Below are 20,475 nucleotides of genomic sequence, written 5' to 3'. Positions count from 1 at the left end.
AGAGAGAGCAGCTCATATCAAACCCCGATGTGGTCGCGGATGACCAGCAACGGCAGAGAAAGTATAGCGTGGGCGGATGAAGAAGTTTAGGAGAAGAGAAGCAGAGAGATGATGATGATGATGATGATAGTGGACAATTTGTTCTCCTTATCAGAGGTCAGGGGTGAAATGGTGAAAATAATTTGTGGATTTAGTTCTAGCCTACTTGGAGAGACAGATGTGATGTGCAGCGTTGTCGCAGATTGAACATGGTTGTTTCACTTCATTGGAGGTGATTGTATTGTCCTGTGTGACCAAAGATGCACCCTCTTTGAATTGCCAAAAAGGTTGAAGAAACGTGCGTGCTTCTCAGCTGGCAGCTCTGAAATTATAATTCTATAGGTGTACCGTATTTCCCAAATAATGGTGGGATACAAACGGCTATTATCTGTCACAAAAGACAAAAAGCACATCCCCAAGGCCAGCCGGGGCGCCGGATGGAGGGGAAAGGAACTGGTCGGAATAACGTGTTCCTTCCACGCGCTACGTCCGGCCGTTGAAACTCCCCCCGTCAGGTGAAAAGAAGCAGCTTGGACTCCTCATGCATAGAAGGAAGCATGAGGTCAGTCCGCTCCGTCCGCTCACTGGGTGAAAAAATGGGTTGCAAAATTGTGGGATAAAAAATATTAGAAAACAAAAGCTCAAAATAGAAAATCAACAAATCTAATTTAGTCTTCAGTGTTTGACACAAAAGCAGCTACGTTTGTTTCTATGGTTTTGGATGCTATTTTTGACTATGAATGATGAACCAAGGGTTAAATTTGTAAAAAAAAATAACTAATAGAATACGCACATCACTTGGTAGAGGTGCTGGGTTCAAAAGTAGCATCAGAAAAAGAGAAAAGAACCGGCACACTCATCTGCTCCAAAAGCTATACTTTATTGAGAACTTTATATAACTCAATTTGTAAAAAAAAACATAACCCTACTTCAGTTGCAACTGACTCATTCACAGTGTGAAGGTCGGTCTCTCTATAAAACAGGGGTTTCATTTCCACGACCCACATAACTCTCAGAGTTACATATCTATTATTAACCCATTTAGACCTGGGAACTGATTCTACTAAATGTCTTCTAGATCATGACCGTTTTCAGATGAGCTTGCAGATCTGCTATTTTTCAATAGCCAAAGTATAACACGAGGCTTAAAAAACACCAAAAGGGGTTCCATTCCTGCAGGGTTAAGGGTTTTGCTTTAGCTACTGAAAAATAGCAGATCCACAAGCTCATAGCGCGCCACCGAGTGGCGCGCTACGAGCTTGTAGGTCTGCTATTTTTTAATTGAAATGCATCAAAACAAACGGGTGTCAATATTAAACCGCCTCCAAATTTAAGAACTAAATACACTTTGAACGCATTTCCACCCGACAGTGACGAGATATAACGACACACATTCATTAGTCCAGTGTTCAAATGCTTTTAAAAGGGAGACCTCACCTCTATAGGCAATTGTTTTCTACCGTGCTGGCATTAGTGTTGACGCTTACGTTGCTTAGCTGTTATCGTCTCCGTGATGCGTCTGCAACGTGCAGACTCTCAGGGACAGTGTTGGGCTCATTACTCACGAACAAAAAGGAGTAATTTCACTTTTTATTTCATTTCATTTGTGACACATTTGGGACACATTCTGAAAACTATTGAATAAATCATCACTTGTTTCTCTTTCTCTCTCTCTCGTTTCAAACGGACTTTTGGGGCTTGTTTTTCCTGTAAAGTCTCTTTTAAATATTGCCCTGCGTTCTTTGAGGGTTGGTTCTTGAAGTGTAGATTAGAGTTTCCTAATCTTGTTTAAACCATGGTTCTCAAACGTTTTCATGTCAAGTACGTCCATGTATTTCCCCACCGAGCCCAGACTGCGACTGCCATGATTCTCCCCGTGTCGGTGTCAGACTCTGATATCGGTGGCGAGTCAACACAGCAGGGCCACCGCTGGGTGCAAACACCGGCTCGCTGTATCGGCCCTTAATTGCTTGGGGTTGCACGGAGGAGGTCTCTGCCTGCCGTGTGATGTAGAAAGCCAGCGCAATCCTAAAATGTAGCGAGAAAGTGTTTCACGTTGCATTGCAAGATCTGCACAGTCTCTCCTGTTCTGCACTTTGCACTATAAGCTCTGCTCCTTTGCAGTTGCGCTACATCTGAGTGGTGTCTCTCATGCACGCGCGCACACGCACGCACGCACGCACGCACGCACACACACACACACACACACACTGTCGCCAATCGTCGATTTGTTGGTCGGAGATGACTGAGCTCCACAAGCAGTCACGAATGCATTTAGAATTGCCACTTCAACAGAGGATCTAGTTCGTTTTGCAGACTTATTATTGTGGTTAATGTTTTTCATCAGCGCGAGAGCAGAGCAGACAGAGCGCATCTGACAGATCGAGTCATAATGACCAGTGCAGGCTGCTGCGCGCGGCAGTGAAAGCGCATGTTAGAAAAGGTGTCGGGCTTCGGACCGGGTTCGGGCTGTAGAACTGCAGTATATTTCGGGCCTGTGCAGATGAAATAAACGCTTAAACATGTAGCTAGGTGTAATGTTAGAGACCACAGAAGTGAACCTTTCAAGCCTGTTTTCTCAACTCGCTGTTTTTCTGCACATCTCCAAAAAACTGGTGGGTCAAACTGAACAACCAATTATGTCAATTTGAATCTATGATTCCCTGCTTTCATAAGACATGAAAAAAAACCCGAAAATCACAGCGTCACAGTGCAGCACCACACGGTGATGATAATTCAGATTAGTTGATTCAAGAGTCAAAACATTCCCGTCTGCACCTACAGTATGAACCGAACATTCATAGGATGCTTATTCTCACCGGCGGCTCTAGGATTGTAATCAAAGTAAAGACACCTTGTAAAAGACGCCCTCTGGCTCGCTTTCTCTTGATAACACCAGCTACCATTATCTGTTCATTGGCAGGGATTCAGACTTTTGCCCTTGTATTACTTTCACTTTACTGACTTTTGGGACTTATAGGGGTCATCATACTTAGCGCCCCAGCCTGTGTCCTCCGTGAGGAGAAAGCCCAACAAACCTCAGTGAGACCTTTAGGAGGGCCATTATAATCCACCACTCCTGAATGGAGTGTCTGGTTGGCTGAGAGTATAGGCTACAGCCGCTACATGTATAGGATAGACTATAAACACTTAAACCCTATACTTTGATGACTAGAGTCCCCCGGAGTATCTTTTATTGGGGGAGGCTTGACCAGTTCTTCAGCAGACAATTATTTTCAATATTTCAATGTTTTTTTTCTCCACAGTAGGAGTCTTTCTTTCACTCTCCCCCCCCCAAGGTTGCAGCACCTATATAGTCCTTCCATTAAAGCAGCCATGCTCGTAGAGGCTACTGTATTTTCATTGAATGTCAATGTCACATTCCCACAATATGGATGTTATGGTTCAAGTGGCTTATGTAAGTGGGAAGTCACTCTGGGGGCCTTCACAGTTTAGCAGCCAGCCAGGGCAACCACGGGCCTGAGACCACCGTAGCCTGGGTCAATCTCTACTGTGCATCCAGCCAGCTAACCAGTTCTAAACCAAGACAGGCAGGGCTGCTGCCTATACCACATACCAATAAGGAAACCAGTCAATCAACCCCTGAGTGCTTGAGCCAAGCAGTCAACCAGAAAGAACAGGCGGGGGGAGGTTTCAGAGGGAAGCTGGAAGTACCTTCGCTAAAAACGCCGGGACAGCGCTCCAGACGTCCCAAACTCTTCTCCCTTCTGGCTCCAAAACAATGGAATGCACTTCCCTTTACAATCAGAACCGCAGATTCACTCCCAATCTTCCGCCGCAGTCTGAAAACGCACCTCTTCAGACTCCATCTTAGCCCACAGCACTTGCTGCATACTTGCTGGCCTCAACATCCTACAGGCATAATGCATAGGCTCAACTTATGTAACTTAAATAGCATGTTGTGTAGACATAGCACTCTATAGTGTATAGTTTTCCTTAGATAGATATTCCACTGTTAGGTTCTTAAGCTTAGCGTAGGATTCATGATGACTTTTTTATGTTTTGATGTATTACCATGTTTTTTGTTCTTGCTTATTGTAAATCGCTCTGGATTAACGGGAACCCCTGTTGGTGTTTTAAGCGTTATGTTATGCTTTAGCTATTGAGAAATAGCTAAAGCACCGAGTGCCGCGCTATGAGCTTGTAGATCTGCTATTTTTTGAAAAATCGTGAAAATGTAGTGCAAATCTTTGAATATATATTATCATATCATAATTATTCAGTGTCCCAGCCCCCAGCCCACAGGTTGGGAATACCAGTGTCGTACAAAATAAGGACGGGGGTCCGTAGTTTTTCATAGCATTTCCGTGTGTGTGTGTTTGTGTGTGGGGGGGTGGGTGCAGTTCCATTTTACATAAGGGTATTAAGCAGATGCCTTTCAGTCTATTCACTTCCCTCCCCCTCCCCTTGTATGTATGTGCCGCGGCTTGGACCAATCCAATCCCTATATACTCACACACGCGTACCAACACACACGCAACATGTTTGTAATGCTATACTTGTGAGGACACCAAACGTTTCAGGAACGGTGCATTTTATGAATGCCATTTAGATGTTTTTTTTAACCAGAAGACTATAAGCCGGAAAATAGCAAATCTAACAAGCTTGCTCGGTGAACGACACACACGTGGCACGGAGCGAAGTGTAAATCAGACATTACTTTAATCTCTGATCCCTAAACATGACCTCTGGATGTTTAATCCTAACCACAGCCTGAACCTTTTCTTAGAATTCTACAAAACAATCTCTAGAAACAACTCCTGCACCATATCCGTTTTTCAAATTCTACTATGGGTGCCATTTGGTCCTCACAATTGTAATACAAACATTACACACACGCGCACGCGCACCCTCACACACACACACACACACACACACACACACACACACACACACACACACACACACACACACACACACACACACACACACACACACAATACCGACAGTCAAGTCTAGCAAGCCGGGGAGAGCCCATGAACCAACCGACCAATCCCCAGCCGACCAGTGACATCATCTACTTATGCAAAAGCTGATGGGCAGTTGACTGAAGATTAACCCTGAGGGCTCAGCCCTGTGTGTGTATGTGTGTGTGTGTGTGTGTGTGTGTGTGTGTGTGTGTGTGTGTGTGTGTGTGTGTGTGTGTGTGTGTGTGTGTGTGTCGTGCGTGCGTGCGTGTGTGCGTGCGTGTGCGTGTGTGCATGTGCATGTGCGTGTGTGTGTGTGTGTGTGTGTGTGTGTGTGTGTGTGCGTATGTACATGTGTGCATGCGTGCGTGCATATGCATCGCAAAATCAAGTGTCGATTTAGTTGGCCGGGGTCCCCTGGGGGTCAAAGGTCACTTTCTGAAAATAGCCGATCTACAAGCTCACAACGCGTCGCAGCGTGTCAGTCTTAATTTTAGTCGACGAAATCAAAACTGCACTACAGCAAATCTAAAGCTCTAAAGTGTGGCGATGCGATGAAATTGTAGATCTGCTATTTTCACTATACCTTTGCATTTTGGTGGAAAATGGACAAAATGTATACTATATTGTAGCAACACATTGATATAAAAAGATAGTACTTTACTTTGAATACGTAATATTTTAACGTTCGCTCTTAAAGAATACTGTATAAATTCAAAGATGTGCTCTACATTTTCACGGTTTTTCAAAAATAGCAAACCTACAAGCTCGTAGTTAGTAGCTCGTAATTGAATTGAATTGAATTGAATTGAATTGAATTGAATTGAATTGAATTGAATTGAATTGAATTGACTAGACTAGAGGATTTCACAGCACATCGGTCCTCCACACACGCAACAGTTATTCAAAGTCCCTCCAATTGATTATGAACAATCAATAATCGATTGTTTAATTTGAACAATCCATTAATACTCTATCTATGGCGGCCATGTCACTACGGTATGGGCAAACAGACAATAGGGCAAAACAGTAACCCCTTTGTGGCTCCACAGATGTTTTTATTTTTCCCATAGAGATTTCCCGAAAATATTTATATTCATTATTTTAATGGAAACAAGCCCTCCAGGCTCCTGGTGAATCCTGACCATAAAACATCAATACAAAAATGTTATAACATATTTGTTGACATAGAAACAAATGCATTATTGGTCACTATTTTCTAACACGGAGCCTGCCAGAAGCATAGAAAGCGTAGATTAACCTTTGTCTGGCAGCCCGCCAACAGCGTAGCCTACGTTTTCTAGGATTTATATTTTTTAATCCATGTTTTGATCGGATCGCATCGATAGCTGTAAATGTGTTAATGAGCAAGTCTGAGCGTGTTGGCAAGGGCCCTTTAGCTATTGAAAAATAGCAGATCTACAAGCTCATAGTGCGGCACAGAGTGAGCTTGTAGGTCTGCTATTTTTGAAAAATCGTGAAAATGTGGCGCAAATCTTTGAATATATATTCTTTCAGAGCGAACGTTTTTAACTCAAATCTTTGCTTCTGGAGGGTCCCTGGAACAACATATTTTCAGATGGGGGTCCGCGGCCAAATACATATAATTCTAGGGGTCCTGAAAACGACTGACATACAGGTAGAAACATAGGGTTTTTCAGAAAACTGTCATGATTTAGAAGACATTTGTAGAATCGTCCTCAGGTTACATGTTGATGCTCCCCTGGACAATATTAGGGCATAGCAGTAGCGGCAATATTTATTTTCTTGTTTGTTACTTGAAATGTGGTGAGTTTCCAGGTTTTCATTTGGTTTTGGCAACGCCGCGAGCTCAGAATGCGCAGATACACAGTGTTCATTTAACTTTGAGAGTGTGCACGTGAATACTATAAGTCCATTTGTACTCTCTCAGAGTACAACTCTGGAGTTTACTATGGATGTACTGTGTACAGTTGGTGACAGCTGGTGGTGTGTGAGGCCATTCACTCTTATTTTGTGCTGTAGTGTGAGATTATGAGTCCCGCACGCACGCACGCACGCACTCTCTCTCTCTGTGTCTCTCTCTTCTGCTATCAGCATGTGTCTTTCTTAGACAAGTCGTTCTCAAAATGGGAGTCCTCGACATGAAAAGGGTTTGAGAAACGATGGTCTTCAACACAAGAGGAAAGATAGCATCAGCAGTCAAATCTAGTATTTTCTTTGTTTCGAATCTATTTAACTCACTATTTTATTTTGTACCTCTGCTTGTGCTTATGTCCTCCGTCCCGGCGGTTTGCCCCACGAGGTGGTACTGGTTGAGCCTGGAGCCGTCCTCCGCTACCACCACTGACTTGGCGGCCCCCTGGGTCCACGTGTAGACCACCTCTGACACTGGGTACGCATCTGAGGGACAGAGACACAGACACTGATGAAAACTAAATGGAAACTACATGAGAACTAAGCTATGGTGACTAAAACTAAGCTAAATGTATTGACAAGTTCGTCAACAAATAAAAACTAGACTAAAATGTTAGGAAGGGTCTAGTGGACAAGAGATCCAGTAAGTCATTTTACAATTAGTTGCATGCTGAAAATTGCAGATCTACAAGCTCACAACGCCATCACGCTGCGACGCATTGTGGGCTTGTAGATTGGCTATTTTCAAATAGCCAATAATGACTGTGTAAAAACAGTCATTACGACGGCATCAAGGCTAGGGTTTGGGATTCGGAACCGGGTCCATTTCAGACCCGGATCCGGAGCCGGTTCCATCGTTTTCTTTTATTAACGGTTCCCCAAACTGTTCTCATCAGTCGTCATTTAGCTCCGCTGTGTCTGTGCCTGCATGCAAGCAGAGCCTGGGGTGACGTCACCCCACCTACATGAGTGAGTCAGGGAGGATACGCCCACTGTTCTGTCGGAGAGAGTGGGACAGTATGTGGAAGAGATCTCCGTCTAGATGTACGTCTACAGAGCGTCTCATTAGGCGTATTGTACAACTGTTGTTAATGGTGTTCATTTAGAAAGCCAGTCTTTCTGTCTTTCTGTCTGATATTTTATGAATCACGTCTGCACTTATTTTTTACAACATATAAGCAAGTCAACTGCTTTCGGCTCTAAATTATTTCATAGCACGGCACCGAGTGCCGCGCTACGAGCTTGTAGATCTTCTATTTTTAGAAAAATCGAGAAATTGTGGCGCAAATCTTTGAATATAGTATTTCAGAGCGAACATTTTTAACTCAAATATATGCTTCTGCGGGGGGGGGGCTGAAATTGACATGCAAATGTGAAATATACACTTAAACATGTAGCTAGACATTACTCTATAAGCCATATCTCCAAAACTGGTGGGTCAAATTGAGAAACCAATGTCAATTTGAAGCTATGAAACCAGGCTATAAAAAAAACTATTTCTGAATATTTGTTTTCGACTCCTTCCGTTTCTGTTAGGTCTAAGAGAGAGAAGACTCTCACACACATAACATATTTCAAGTCATATCTGTCTCCCTCTCTTTCTCTCTCTCTCTTTCTCCCTCTGTGCCAGTCACTAAGGCACATCCGTATTGATTGTCTTGTAATACTTACCCCCCACCCCCTTTTGTCTAATTTCTAGGGGATCAGAATCCCTCCACTAGTCTGTCGTAGATAAGGAACGAGAGAGGGGCTTTCATGTGGAGAAGCCCCCCCCCGGGGGGGGGGCTGGAACAACATGTTTTCAGATGGGGGTCGGCGGCCAATTACATATCATTTTTGGGGTTCTTCACATGAAAATGTTTGAGAACGACTGACATAGAATTAGAAACATGAGATTTTTTTTAAGGCGTGTAACACTACAGTACAACACGTGATCAGAGTATGCGATTCATTCAACAATGGGGGAGAGGGACAGTGAGCGGGTCCCTCGACCACAAGGGTGGCCTTGGCAACAGCGCTTTAATCACAGAGTATTAGTGATCTTGTTGCTCGGAGACAGTTCGGTACATCTCCTGACCGACCGCTATAGCTTGGCTCTGCTGCCCGTGACATTTATAACATGAAAGGGAGTACCGTGCTTTCTCATCACCGTGCGCGCGCGCGTGTGTGTGTGTGTGTGTGTGTGTGTGTGTGTGTGTGTGTGTGTGTGTGTGAGTAGTGAGTGGAGGCTCAACAGGTATTTATAATTTACATTGGAGAAGTATTCCCACCCTTGCCTGGGCCCAGGGCCAAATTATGGCGAGGTCAGAAGAATTAAGAGGGATTTCATTAAATGCGGCGAGTTCAGTGAAATATTTGTCCGTGGCGAGTGACCCAGAACCGTGGCAACTTTCCAACAGCTCTCTGCATGCACGCACGCACGCACGGACGTGTAACAGGACTCATACTGTAGTGTTTATTTTATGGGTTACACATGCACGCACGCGGTTAACGTTAGGATACTGCAGAAACGATAGGCTCATTTGAATTTCCTCCACTGTGTGGGGGTGCGATGCGGTCAGCTCCGGGCGGCTGTGCAGTACGTGTGTTTGTGCTGGCCGCATGGCGGCTTGTCTGACAGTATAGGCCAGTGTGTAAAGCACACTGCAGGGGTCAGGGGTCAAAGGTGACGGTCCTGCCGGCGGTAGACGGACAGCCTCAGATTAACAGGGACGGTTTACATGTCCCTCCCGCTGTGATGATGATGATGATGATGATGATGATGATGACATGCAGAGCGGAGCCTTTTGTCACACGTCAGTGGTTAACCCCGCAGCCATGTGCAGCGTGAGCACTGGAAGACAGGGGTGGCTGAGGAGAGGGGGTGGCTGAGGAGAGGGACTGGCTGAGGAGAGGGGGTGGCTGAGGAGAGGGGGTGGCTGAGGAGAGGGCAGTTCATCAAAATCAATCCATTTCATTGATTATCGGACAAAAATGAAATGACCCAGAGACACATATGAAACAGCCTCTATAGTCTTCCTGGGGTCCTGAATATAAATACAATACAGATGTACAGAAACTAAATGTACAAATTAAAAAAGAAAATCAGCCCAGTGTGAAGCGAGGGCTCTTTCACACAACATGAAATCACGACACTGGTATCGGTATTCGTTATCGGCTAACACAGAAATCGAGGTATCGGGATCGGATCGGAAGAGAAAAAAAGTGTATCGGGACATTCCTACTTTAAACCTATTATGTACAGTGCATATACTGTACATAGGCTAATTGAATGAAAACAGCTGATCTACAAGCTCACAACGCATACTGTGTGTTGAGTTAGATAACAGGATGAACCTACATCCATGTGTAGTTGTATCATTTTATACACTCTCACTGAGACACACGGAAATGTAACTCTTCACCAGTGTTGTTTTTGTCGACTAAAACCAAGATGAAAGATGTTCGTCGACTACCTTTTTTCACAGACGAAAACTAAATGGAAACTAAATGAAAACTAAGCTATGATGACTAAAACTAAGACTAAATGTATTGACAATTTCGTCAACAAATAAAAACTAAAGACTAAAAATTTAATGTTAGGAAGGGACTAGTGGACAAGAGATCCAGTATAAGTCATTTTACACTTGGTTGCATGCTGAAAATAGCAGTGTGAAATCAGACATTACGACGGCATCAAGGCCCGCCAAAACACATTTTAGTCGACTAAATCGACTGTAGATTTAGTCGACTAAAATCGCATGACAACACTAACACATTCCAGGTGACTAAAATGTGACTAAAATGTGACTAAAACTAAATGAAAACTAATCAAAAGACGACTAAAATCTAATTTTGCTGCCAAAAACAACACTGCTCTTCACACACGCTCCATCGACCACACATCCCACACTCAAGGACCCCTCAAGAGTTCCCTGAGGGGGTCCTAATGGACCCCTACGGGTCTGTAATTTTGAGCGTGCAACAAATAGAACCAAATTACCAGGTCCATTTGGTTCCATCTGCAGTCTCTCAGAGTCATGAGGGCCCTTGAAATAACGTTTGAGAATCAGTGGACTAATAAAATGAGTCAGCTCATGCATCGAGACATCCACTTAAAAAGTAGCCCTGCAGCAGCTGACAGTAATTGAGCGACAAAGTGAATGCAATTCAAATGAGTGTGCGTGTGTGTGTGTGTGTGTGTGTGTGTGCTAGTAGAGCAAGGTATTTATCATTTACATTGGAGACCCCCCCCCTGCGTGGCCCAGGTCCAAATGACGGCGAGGTCAAAGGAATTACAGGGATTTCATTAAATGCGGCGAGTAACATGAAAGATTTGTCCGTGGCGACTGGCGAGTGAACCAGAACCGTGGCAACTTTCCAACAGCTCTGCTCTCTCTCTGTCTCTCTCTCTCTCTCACACACACGCACGTGCACGTGCACACACACACGCGCGCACACACGCACGTGCACACAGAGCATTGCAGACTTTTGCAGCGGCTTCGTTTGACGAAGTTGTGCCAATAAGAGACACCTGCTTCTTTACTTGTAAGTAGATTAACAGAGCAAAATGTGTGCGACTAATTATCCGTCACGGAAGTGTCGTGTTAAGAGCTTCATCCCTTTAGCCCAAAGACAAGAATTGTCTCTCCGTGCACCCTCCTCCCCCCCGCCCACCTACAGCAGGCTCAGCCTGCCCATGACCTTTGCATGCATGCATGCATACATGCAATTTAGAACTACTTTGTTACAAGTAAAAGTACGGAATTGAAAATGTACTTGAGTAAAAGTACAAAAGTATCGGCATCAAAATGTACTTAAAGTACTAAAAGTAAAAGTACTCATATTGCAGAATGTCCCATTTCACAAGTTCAAAATGTGTACAAAATCTATTGAAAATAGCCGATCTACAAGCTCACAATGCGACGCGTTACAACGCACTGTGAGCTTGTACATCGGCTATTTTCAATTGGTCGAAATGTATAGGGTTGAAGTAGTTGAATGTATGTTTTCTAATCAAAATTAAAATCGCCAAAGTAACTAGTAACTAAAGTTTTCAAATAATTGTAGTGAAGTAAAAGTACACATTTTGGCTCTGAGATGTAGTGGAGTAGAAGTAAAAGTAATGGAAATTGGAAATACTCAAGTAAAGTACAAATACCTCAAAATGGGGATAGTTCCGGCCATAGGACTAGGAGCAATGTTTGGAACTATAGCCCACTCTCCTACTCTACACTCTGGTCTGAGGTCATGTTGTGTGTGCGGAGTGATGGCTATAGTGGGAAGCCAACTGGTTCTCAAACTTTTGCATTTCAAGGACCTCTTCAGGGTTAATTTGGTTGCATTTGTATACTGTCACTTGTACACTTGTACGGGTCAATTTAGACCCCTCCAAAACCCTGAGAGACCCTGGACCCCACTTTGAGAAACGGTGTGCTAAACATTTTCATGTCAAGGACTCCCAAATTGATTTGGACCCCTATAGAAGACAACCACGGACCCCCTATCTGAAACTGCTTATAGCATCTGCAAGCTCACGTGTCGTGATGCGACATGACGCGCTGTGAGCTTGTAGATATTGACGTTTTTTTTTATATTTAAAAAAGTGGTGGAAGGGATTTTGATTCAATATTCACTCATTTTTGCTGCAGACCGCCTAGCTGGAACCCTCTCGAGTACCCCTTCTCACCCAGCTGTGAGAACCACAGGTCTGTAGCCATGGTTCTTTATAATAGCTCGACTTTGTTCCGGATCCGTTTGAATTCATTTAGACCTGAGGACGATTCTACAAATGCCTTCTAAATTCTGACAGTTTTCTGAAAAACCCATGTTTCTATGTCAGTGGTTCTCAAGCATTTTCATGTCAAAGTACCCTCAAAAATATATGTAATTGGCCGCCGACCCCCATCTGAAAATTTGTCTCCCCAGAAGATTTGACTTAAAACGTTTGCTCTGAAAGAATATATATTCAAAGATTTGCATCACATTTTCAATACTTTTCAAAAATAGCAGACCTACAAGCTCATAGCGTGGCACTCGGTGCCGCGCTATGAGCTTGTAGATCTGCTAATTTTCAATAGCTAAAGTATAACATAATGCTTTAAAACACCAAAAGGGGTTCCCGCCCAGAGTGGGTTAATTCGGGTCTTGTTTATTCTGCTCTTGGTATATTCCGCTCAAAGCCATCGCCCTCAAATATGTCACGTTATTAAAAATCATTAAGCCCCACTTAACAACGGCACCGCAATACGTCTTCATAAAACGTTCACGCGGGCTAATGTTACTGTGCAACAAATGCAATTCCCCGGCGATGAACAGAGTGGGCTAATAGTGCTTGGCGACTAAATTGGATTAGAAGAAGTTAAGGCTGAATCAGATTGTTGCATATTATAGCCTATATATACACCCTTTTCTGAGTTGCGAGGCCAACGGCATAAAGACCACGGGTATGCATCAGCGATCAGCTGAGACAACCTGAAATGGAACGTGTGCAGGACTGACATTGTCACACAGAGCCGATGTGACACGTCCTTGACCCGTCCTACCACCTGACCTGGGATCAGGTCAGATGAGGATTTCATTCGCGTGCATGAGGAGGCTGTCGCATAAAAAAAAAAGTGTACATCCTCAGTGTATATCCACCTATCATGAATTTATAATCTGTATATCGTTGACGTCGGGCAGAAACCAGTGTTGATTTCATCGACTAAAACTAAAAAACAATTTTTTTCACTGACGAAAACTAAATGAAAACTGAGCTATGATAACTAAAACTAAGACTAAATATACCGGCAATTTCGCCAACAAATAAAAACTAGACTAAAATGTTGGTCTGGGACTAGTGGACAAGAGATCCAGTATAAGTCATTTTACACTTGGTTGCATGCTGAAAATAGTCAATCTACAAGCTTGTAGATCGGCTATTTTCAAGTGTAAAAACAGTCATTACGATGGCATCCAGGCCCACACAAATACATTTTGGTTGATTTAGACCAACTGTAGATTTAGTCGGCTAAAACTAGACTAACACTAAAACATTCCAGGTGACTAAAATGTGACTGAAACTAAATGAGAAAGTTGAAGAGACTATGACTAAAACTAAAATCAAAATTTGTTGCCAAAACAACACTGGCAGAAACCACTTATCTGTATGTGTATGTGTGTGTGTGTGTGTGTGTGTGTGTGTGTGTGTGTGTGTGTGTGTGTGTGTGTGTGTGTGTGTGTGTGTGTGTGTGTGTGTGTGTGTGTGTGTGTGTGTGACATTTATGAGGTTTCCACCCGACATTCATATTTTCTGTATTGTTGCGTATACTGTAGTTGTTCTATGGTTGCATTGTCGTATTGGTCCAGTCTTTGGAGTGTTGGATGTTTAATGGAACACAGTGGAAACAAGCCTTGTGTATTATTAAATCATTTTACATCATTTAAAATCATCAATGACGTATTCAATCAATCAAATCAAAAGTGCACCCTCTCCGATGAGGTTAGAACAACTTATATCTAAGCAATAGGAAAGCAATATGTTTTAAAAAAAAATTATTTAAATGCTGCAATCTTGAACGAAATTGTATTCATTGCTTAGTTTATTTATTGATATTTGGAATCCTAGCCGACACCAGGGTTTGAAATGATTCAATGGAACAGTAGGGAGACCAACCGCGACCACTGCAGGTGGGATGTAGGTATTTTGTATTAACACACTCTACCTTACCGATTGATTAGGTTTTCTTTATTAAAAAGAAAAAGTCCAGGATCGCAGCATTAAATTGCTGTGCAATAATTTGATATCAAATTAGGTTTCACAATACACAACAATTTAGAGGGTGGAACTCGATTAAAGAAATAGCTAGCCTGTTAGTACCCAAAGACATTATTCAACCGTGCAGTGATATCTTCATTACTAGTGTAATGAAAAAATAAGGTGTTCTTTTTACATTTCTTTTTCCAGGTAAGGTCCGCTGATCACAATTAATTTTTACCCCCCAGAAATGACCTGCTTCACTTAAAGATGGTATGCCGTGATATTTTGCATTTTTTTTTCCAGTTTTCATGTGTTTATGAAGTGACATAAAGTGTGTCTATTTGTCTAATCTGCGTGTGCCTCCCTACACATTCACACCTGGAAACCATCCATCCATCCATCTTCAACCGCTTCTCCGTAGTCGGGTCGCGGGGGCAACAGCTCCACCAGAGTGCTCCAGACTTCCCTCTCCAGAGCAACATTAGTGACTTCCTCCTGGGGGGATCCCGAGACGTTCCAAGGCCAGTGAGTCGGTGTGTTTCCTCCAACTGCGCCTTGGTCTGCCCCGGGGTCTCCTCCCAGTGGGACGTGCCTCGAGGAACTCCCTAGGGAGACGCCGGAGAGGAACCCTAACCAGATGCCCGAACCACCTAAGCTGGCTCCTTTCCAGACACCTGGAAACCGAACCACATTGTCTACTGTTGGTCACTGGCATGCACTATAGGCTACAGTAGTCCAACCACTGTTGGTCACCTTATATTACACACCCTCTGTTGCCATACCATATACAAATATGCCTAAATATATTAAAAGCAATGTGCACCAACATTACAATAACAGTGGATATTAAAGCAGCACGTAATGACACAGGGAACATAACTCACAGCTGCCGAACTTGAGAGGGCAAGCGTGGGCGTCCATGGGGAAATCCTCCAGCTGCATGGGACACTCTGCCGCTATGGTCAGCCTAAAGACATGCACACAGAGACAGAACGCACCATCACTCACTGCATGGGAACCAGGGCATTAAGCAACTAGTCCACTAGTTTACTAGTCCACTAGTAAATCCACTAGTCGACCTTGTTGGTACTAGTTGACTAGTTGATAAGAAGAAGAAAAAAAAGTTTAGTTTTTATTTTTTCTCGATTTTGTAGGCCTCAAGATCAGGTAGATTATAGTTATAGTCACTAATGTACACAGTTTTAAAATGTACAAATATATTTATTTCCAAAAAAAAGGAAAAAAACGTTTTTTATTATTATTGGACAAACCTCAGTTTGTCCATATCTTTTATTAACCTATTGTTTATCCACAATGAGGTTAATACAGGCTTGACAAGGTCTAGAACTTGTTAGCAGTAATAATATGTTTGATTGAAAGTTACTATTACTACTGCCCAGCAAAGCTATTACAGTTTTGCATTTATCATTAGCTTTTTTTTTTTTATTATTTAGTTTTGATGTTTTATTTCCAATTAAAGTATTAGTGTTAGTTTTTTAAGGCTTTATTTGAGATTAGTTTCCCAAAAGTTCAGAGAAATAGTGGATATAGCCGATCTACAACTTACAAGCTTACAATGCATTGCTTCACAATGTGCTGTAACTTGCTATTTTCGCAATGTTTTCGCCAATTTCGCCAATTGCATATACTTTCTGGGGGTCCTTGACATGAAATAGTTTGAGAACCACTGACATAGAAACATACTGTAGGTTTTTCTGTCATGATTTAGAAGACATTTATAGAATCGAACTTATAGGTCTAAATGGGTTAATAAATACTGGTTGTTGTTGTTGTTTTGCATTGGAGGAGCTCCCCATCCTGGTGTTACATTGTTAACCCATTTAGACCTGAGGACAATTCTACAGTTTTCTGAAAAACCCTATGTTTCTATGTCCGTGGTGCTCAAACAGTTTCATGTCAAGGACCCCAAAATATATGTAATTGGCCGCCGACTCCCTTCTGAAAATATGTTGTCCCAGGGACCTTCCAGAAGCAAAGATTTGAGTTAAAAAAACGTTCGCTCTGAAAGAATATATATAGCCTATATTAAAAGATTTGTGCCACATTTTCAAGATTGTTCAAAAAATTGCTGAATGCTAAAAACACCAAAAGGAGGTTCCCGTTCTAAATGTAACACATACTGGTTGTTGTTTCTTTGCATTGGATGAGCTCCCCATGCTGGTGTTACAGTATATTGTATATGTTTTCTGGGCCCTGCTTGGCAGCCCTCATATACCCACTGTTTTTATGTGAAATAAATCATCCACACATGGCTCAGCGAATGCAGCTAGGGTGCAGAGAATATAATCTGCTTCCGTACGGGAACCATGTCAGTGGAATTGTTGTTGCTAGGGAACAGCGCGCAGCGCCCGCGAGTTAATTTCCTGTCAGCTATTGACATTAGCAAACACTGCAACACAGGAAATAAACCTATAGTCCTATACCAGTGTTTGTTTTTTGGCAGCACATTTTGATTTTAGTTTTAGTCTCTTGAATATAGCTTAGTTTTTGGTCACATTTTAGTCACCTGGAATGTTTTGGGGTTTAGTCTAGTTTTAGTCGACTAAATATTATACGATTTTTACAGGTGATTTAGTCGACTAAAATGTATTTTGGTGGGCCTTATTGCCGTCGTAATGACTGTTTTTACATTTGCTGAAAATAGCAGATCTACAAGCTGCGTTGTGAGCTTGTAGATCTGCTATTTTCAGCATGCAACCCAGTGTAAAATGACTTATACTGGATGTCTTGTCCACTAGTCCCCTCCTAACATTTTTTTCTAGTATTTATCTGTTGACGAAATTGTCAATACATTTAGCTTGGTTTTAGCCATCTTAGTTTTCATTTAGTTTCCATTTAGTTTTCGTCAGTGAAAAAAAAACGTCTTAGTTTTAGTCGACAAAAACAACACTGGCCTATACAAAAAAGAAGATGAGATCAAATGGTACAGTGTGACTGTGAACATACAATAATATAGACTATAGCACTGTACTTGGTCCATCCCCACCCCACATAAATATGGTACAGTAGTCCTAGTAGTCCTAGTAGTCCTGCTGCAAACAGATTTATGTAAGAGCTAGTACGTACGTACAGTCACTGGGGAACACAGTTGTTGTGATCTTTAATGTCTAGTCATTTTGCAAAACACTTCACCCTCATTCAGCAAGGGGCTGAGGAGTAGCATCATAGTGATAACACTGACACCTTGTGGACAAAGATGTCAGTGTCAGTGTTTTCCTCAAAATACTCCCAATGTTTAATTAGGAATAAAGTATAAATAGTGCAATATAAAAAAGAAATACTCTATTACAAGTAAAAAGTTATACAGAATGTCCCATTTCAGTTTTCAAATATCTGCTGTCAGGAGGAAACCTCATAACTCCAAAATGTTCATTTTTCAGGAAATGAAAAATATAAAATTTTCAGGAAATTAAGAAAACCTTATATTTGTAATACAAAGCAATACAGCCTCCTCAAAGTTGGTGTTGTAACTTCATATATTGTCAATTACTTATTGGGGGAGAGGTGGTGGAGGCAGTTGCTTTAGCAGACATTTTGAGGGTCCAATGGAGTTTAGAGGTTTTGTCCAAAGCACTTTTTACTACTTTCCATTGGTTCAATATTTTCTAAACAACACACAGACGTAAATGGTGTTCAATAGCACTGATTTATGCACAAAAAAAAATCAAAAACCTCAAAAGTTTGTTATGAGGTGTCGACAGGAACGAAATGTATAAAGATCTTTTGAAAATAACAGATCTACAAGCTGTAGATCGGCTATTGTCAAATGGCCGAAATGTACAGGTATATATATACACTGTAGGGCTGAAGTGGGTAATGTATATTTTGTAATAATACTCTAATCTACAAAATAACTATAGTAACTAAACTGTTCAAATAAATGTAGTGATCAAGTAAAAGTATTGGATATTGGAAATACTCAAGTAAAGTACAAATACCAACAAATCATACCTATTTATTTTTACACCACTGGTCCAGGGACCCTCAGGGGTCCTTGAGGGAGTTCCAGGGGGTCCCCAGCTAAATGATAGTTTGAAACCAAATGGAGCCTTATGGGTCTGTAACTCTGAGAGTGTACAAATGGAACCAAATGGACCCTAATGGAGTAACGGGTCCATTTGGTTCCATTTGTACACTTTCAGAGTAAAATTAACATTGATTTCACAATATAAATTGGGTGTCACAGAGATAGAAATGCCATTAAATGGGGGTCCGTAGTAGACTAATGCATGTCAAACTGGGGGGTCCTTGAAATTAAACGGGTTGAGAATCTCTGCTAGAGCCGTTATGGGGCTCCCTGGCATATCTTTTCTAATGGGGGTCCGCGGGCTAATGAGTGTCAATTTGGGGGTCCTTGACATGAAAAAGTTTGGGAACCACTGCCTTAGAAGTCTAGTAACTCAGAGTATATAGGCTACAAATCCTAAGATAAATGCACGTCTCCGTGTGACGTGTACATACGCGTGCACGGTACGTCTGTAACCCACGCAACTCCAGAACCGGTCAAATTTGACACGCGCGTTCCACACCGCCACATAGTGCAGTGCCCGGTGTCAGGTCCTAAACTTTTTTTTACTATTTTGAAGAAAATAAATTGAATAGTTCAACTAGCCAATCTACATTGACACGTTGTGAGCTTGTAGACATTTTAACTATTCAAAAATGTTTAGCAAAATAGTAAAAAAAAAAAAAAGGCAAAGATAAAGGATAAAGGGTTTAGCGGTGACGAAAATGGAGCCCTAAGCCCGCTCTCCTCTCCCCCACCGCACCATGACTACTAGAGACTGCAATCGCGACTACAGAAAGCCCCACTATGGTACAATATGCACGAGACTGGAATTCAAGCTGATAATGACTTGTTTTTTAAGCGATACTGTTTTGCTGGTCGAGGGGCACTTGTTTCCCCCCCAGTGAGTCACCCAATTCCTTGTGGGGTTGCGTGCAGGTTCAGCGCACACACAGCACAGAGCAGCAAGCACATGCAGCGGCGTGGGGCCATGCTGTTCACCGCCTGCAGCGCTGGGAACCGTGTACCGACGTACCGCCCGTATGGCTGGCTACGTTCAGCTGGTGTCATCCACGCTGCAAAGGTTTTGGACTAAAGAGATCGGCTTTTTGATTAATGATCTACGTTTCTAGCATTGGCTCCCCGTCCGTCTGACAATATTTTGTACCAGGGACTTGTATTAACAGACTTGTACAGACAAACGTGTGTATAACTTGTAAAACACTTGTGTAATACTTGTGTAACACAATGTGTTGTTAAAATGTTATCAGGGATATTTATGTAGTGGCGTGAAAAGTGCAGGGTTTGCCTCTGAGAAGTAGTGGAGCAGGTTATCAAAAAGATGTAAAAGTACTTGAGAAAATGTACTGTACTTTCCACACAGGCAAAAAATTACTCCTGAACAGAAAAAGCAACAACTGTAAGCAGGAATCAATAAATAATCAATGTGGAACTCGTGTATAAAATGCACTTTTTGGCCAGAAAATGTAATATTTCACCGGGAGACAAAATATGTTTTATTTACACCACCCTCGACATCTTGTCAATAGAAAAGCCCCATTGACCAGATTTTTCCTTTTTCTTTTCTGGACAAAAAGTGCATTTTATAAGTGGGGTTGGGCTCAGAGTGCGTCCAACTAGGGAAAGTAGCCACCGGTTTCCTGCTGAGAACTATGGCCTCAGATTTGGAGACGCTGATCCTCAAATGGAACAAATTGGAACCATTGGTTCCGTTCCATTTGGACAGCTCTCAGGAGTCGTGGGGGTCGTCGAAATGACCAAGTTCATGGGGAACCACCGGGCGCTCAAGCTGAAGACATCCATTAGACGATGAAGCATGTTGTTTGTTTTCTTCCAGAGAGCAG

The 20,475-nt window shown here is 42.4% G+C and overlaps 2 protein-coding genes across 2 annotated transcripts in view; one reads left to right on the top strand and one right to left on the bottom strand.

Annotated features, from left to right (window-relative positions):
• LOC310854421 (gamma-aminobutyric acid receptor subunit beta-3-like) overlaps positions 1 to 20,475 on the top strand; it is a gene marked incomplete at both ends in the record, with an annotated part of 123,562 nt that overhangs the window by 2,329 nt on the left and 100,758 nt on the right. The window lies entirely within an intron of this gene.
• The window catches only part of gabra5 (gamma-aminobutyric acid type A receptor subunit alpha5), a 54,558-nt gene that overhangs the window by 16,206 nt on the left and 17,877 nt on the right, over positions 1 to 20,475 (bottom strand). Inside the window, exons 5-6 of the mRNA XM_083759061.1 lie at positions 15,468 to 15,550; positions 7,206 to 7,349 (exon numbers count right to left, since the gene is read on the bottom strand). Of these exons, the coding sequence (XP_083615187.1) occupies positions 7,206 to 7,349; positions 15,468 to 15,550 (227 nt within the window). The remainder of the gene's footprint in view (positions 1 to 7,205; positions 7,350 to 15,467; positions 15,551 to 20,475) is intronic.

This window comes from Protomyctophum parallelum (assembly GCF_964188405.1).
Source record: "Protomyctophum parallelum genome assembly, chromosome: 23".
NCBI classification, from domain to species: domain Eukaryota; kingdom Metazoa; phylum Chordata; class Actinopteri; order Myctophiformes; family Myctophidae; genus Protomyctophum; species Protomyctophum parallelum.
This window is presented reverse-complemented; position numbering and strand designations above follow the sequence as displayed.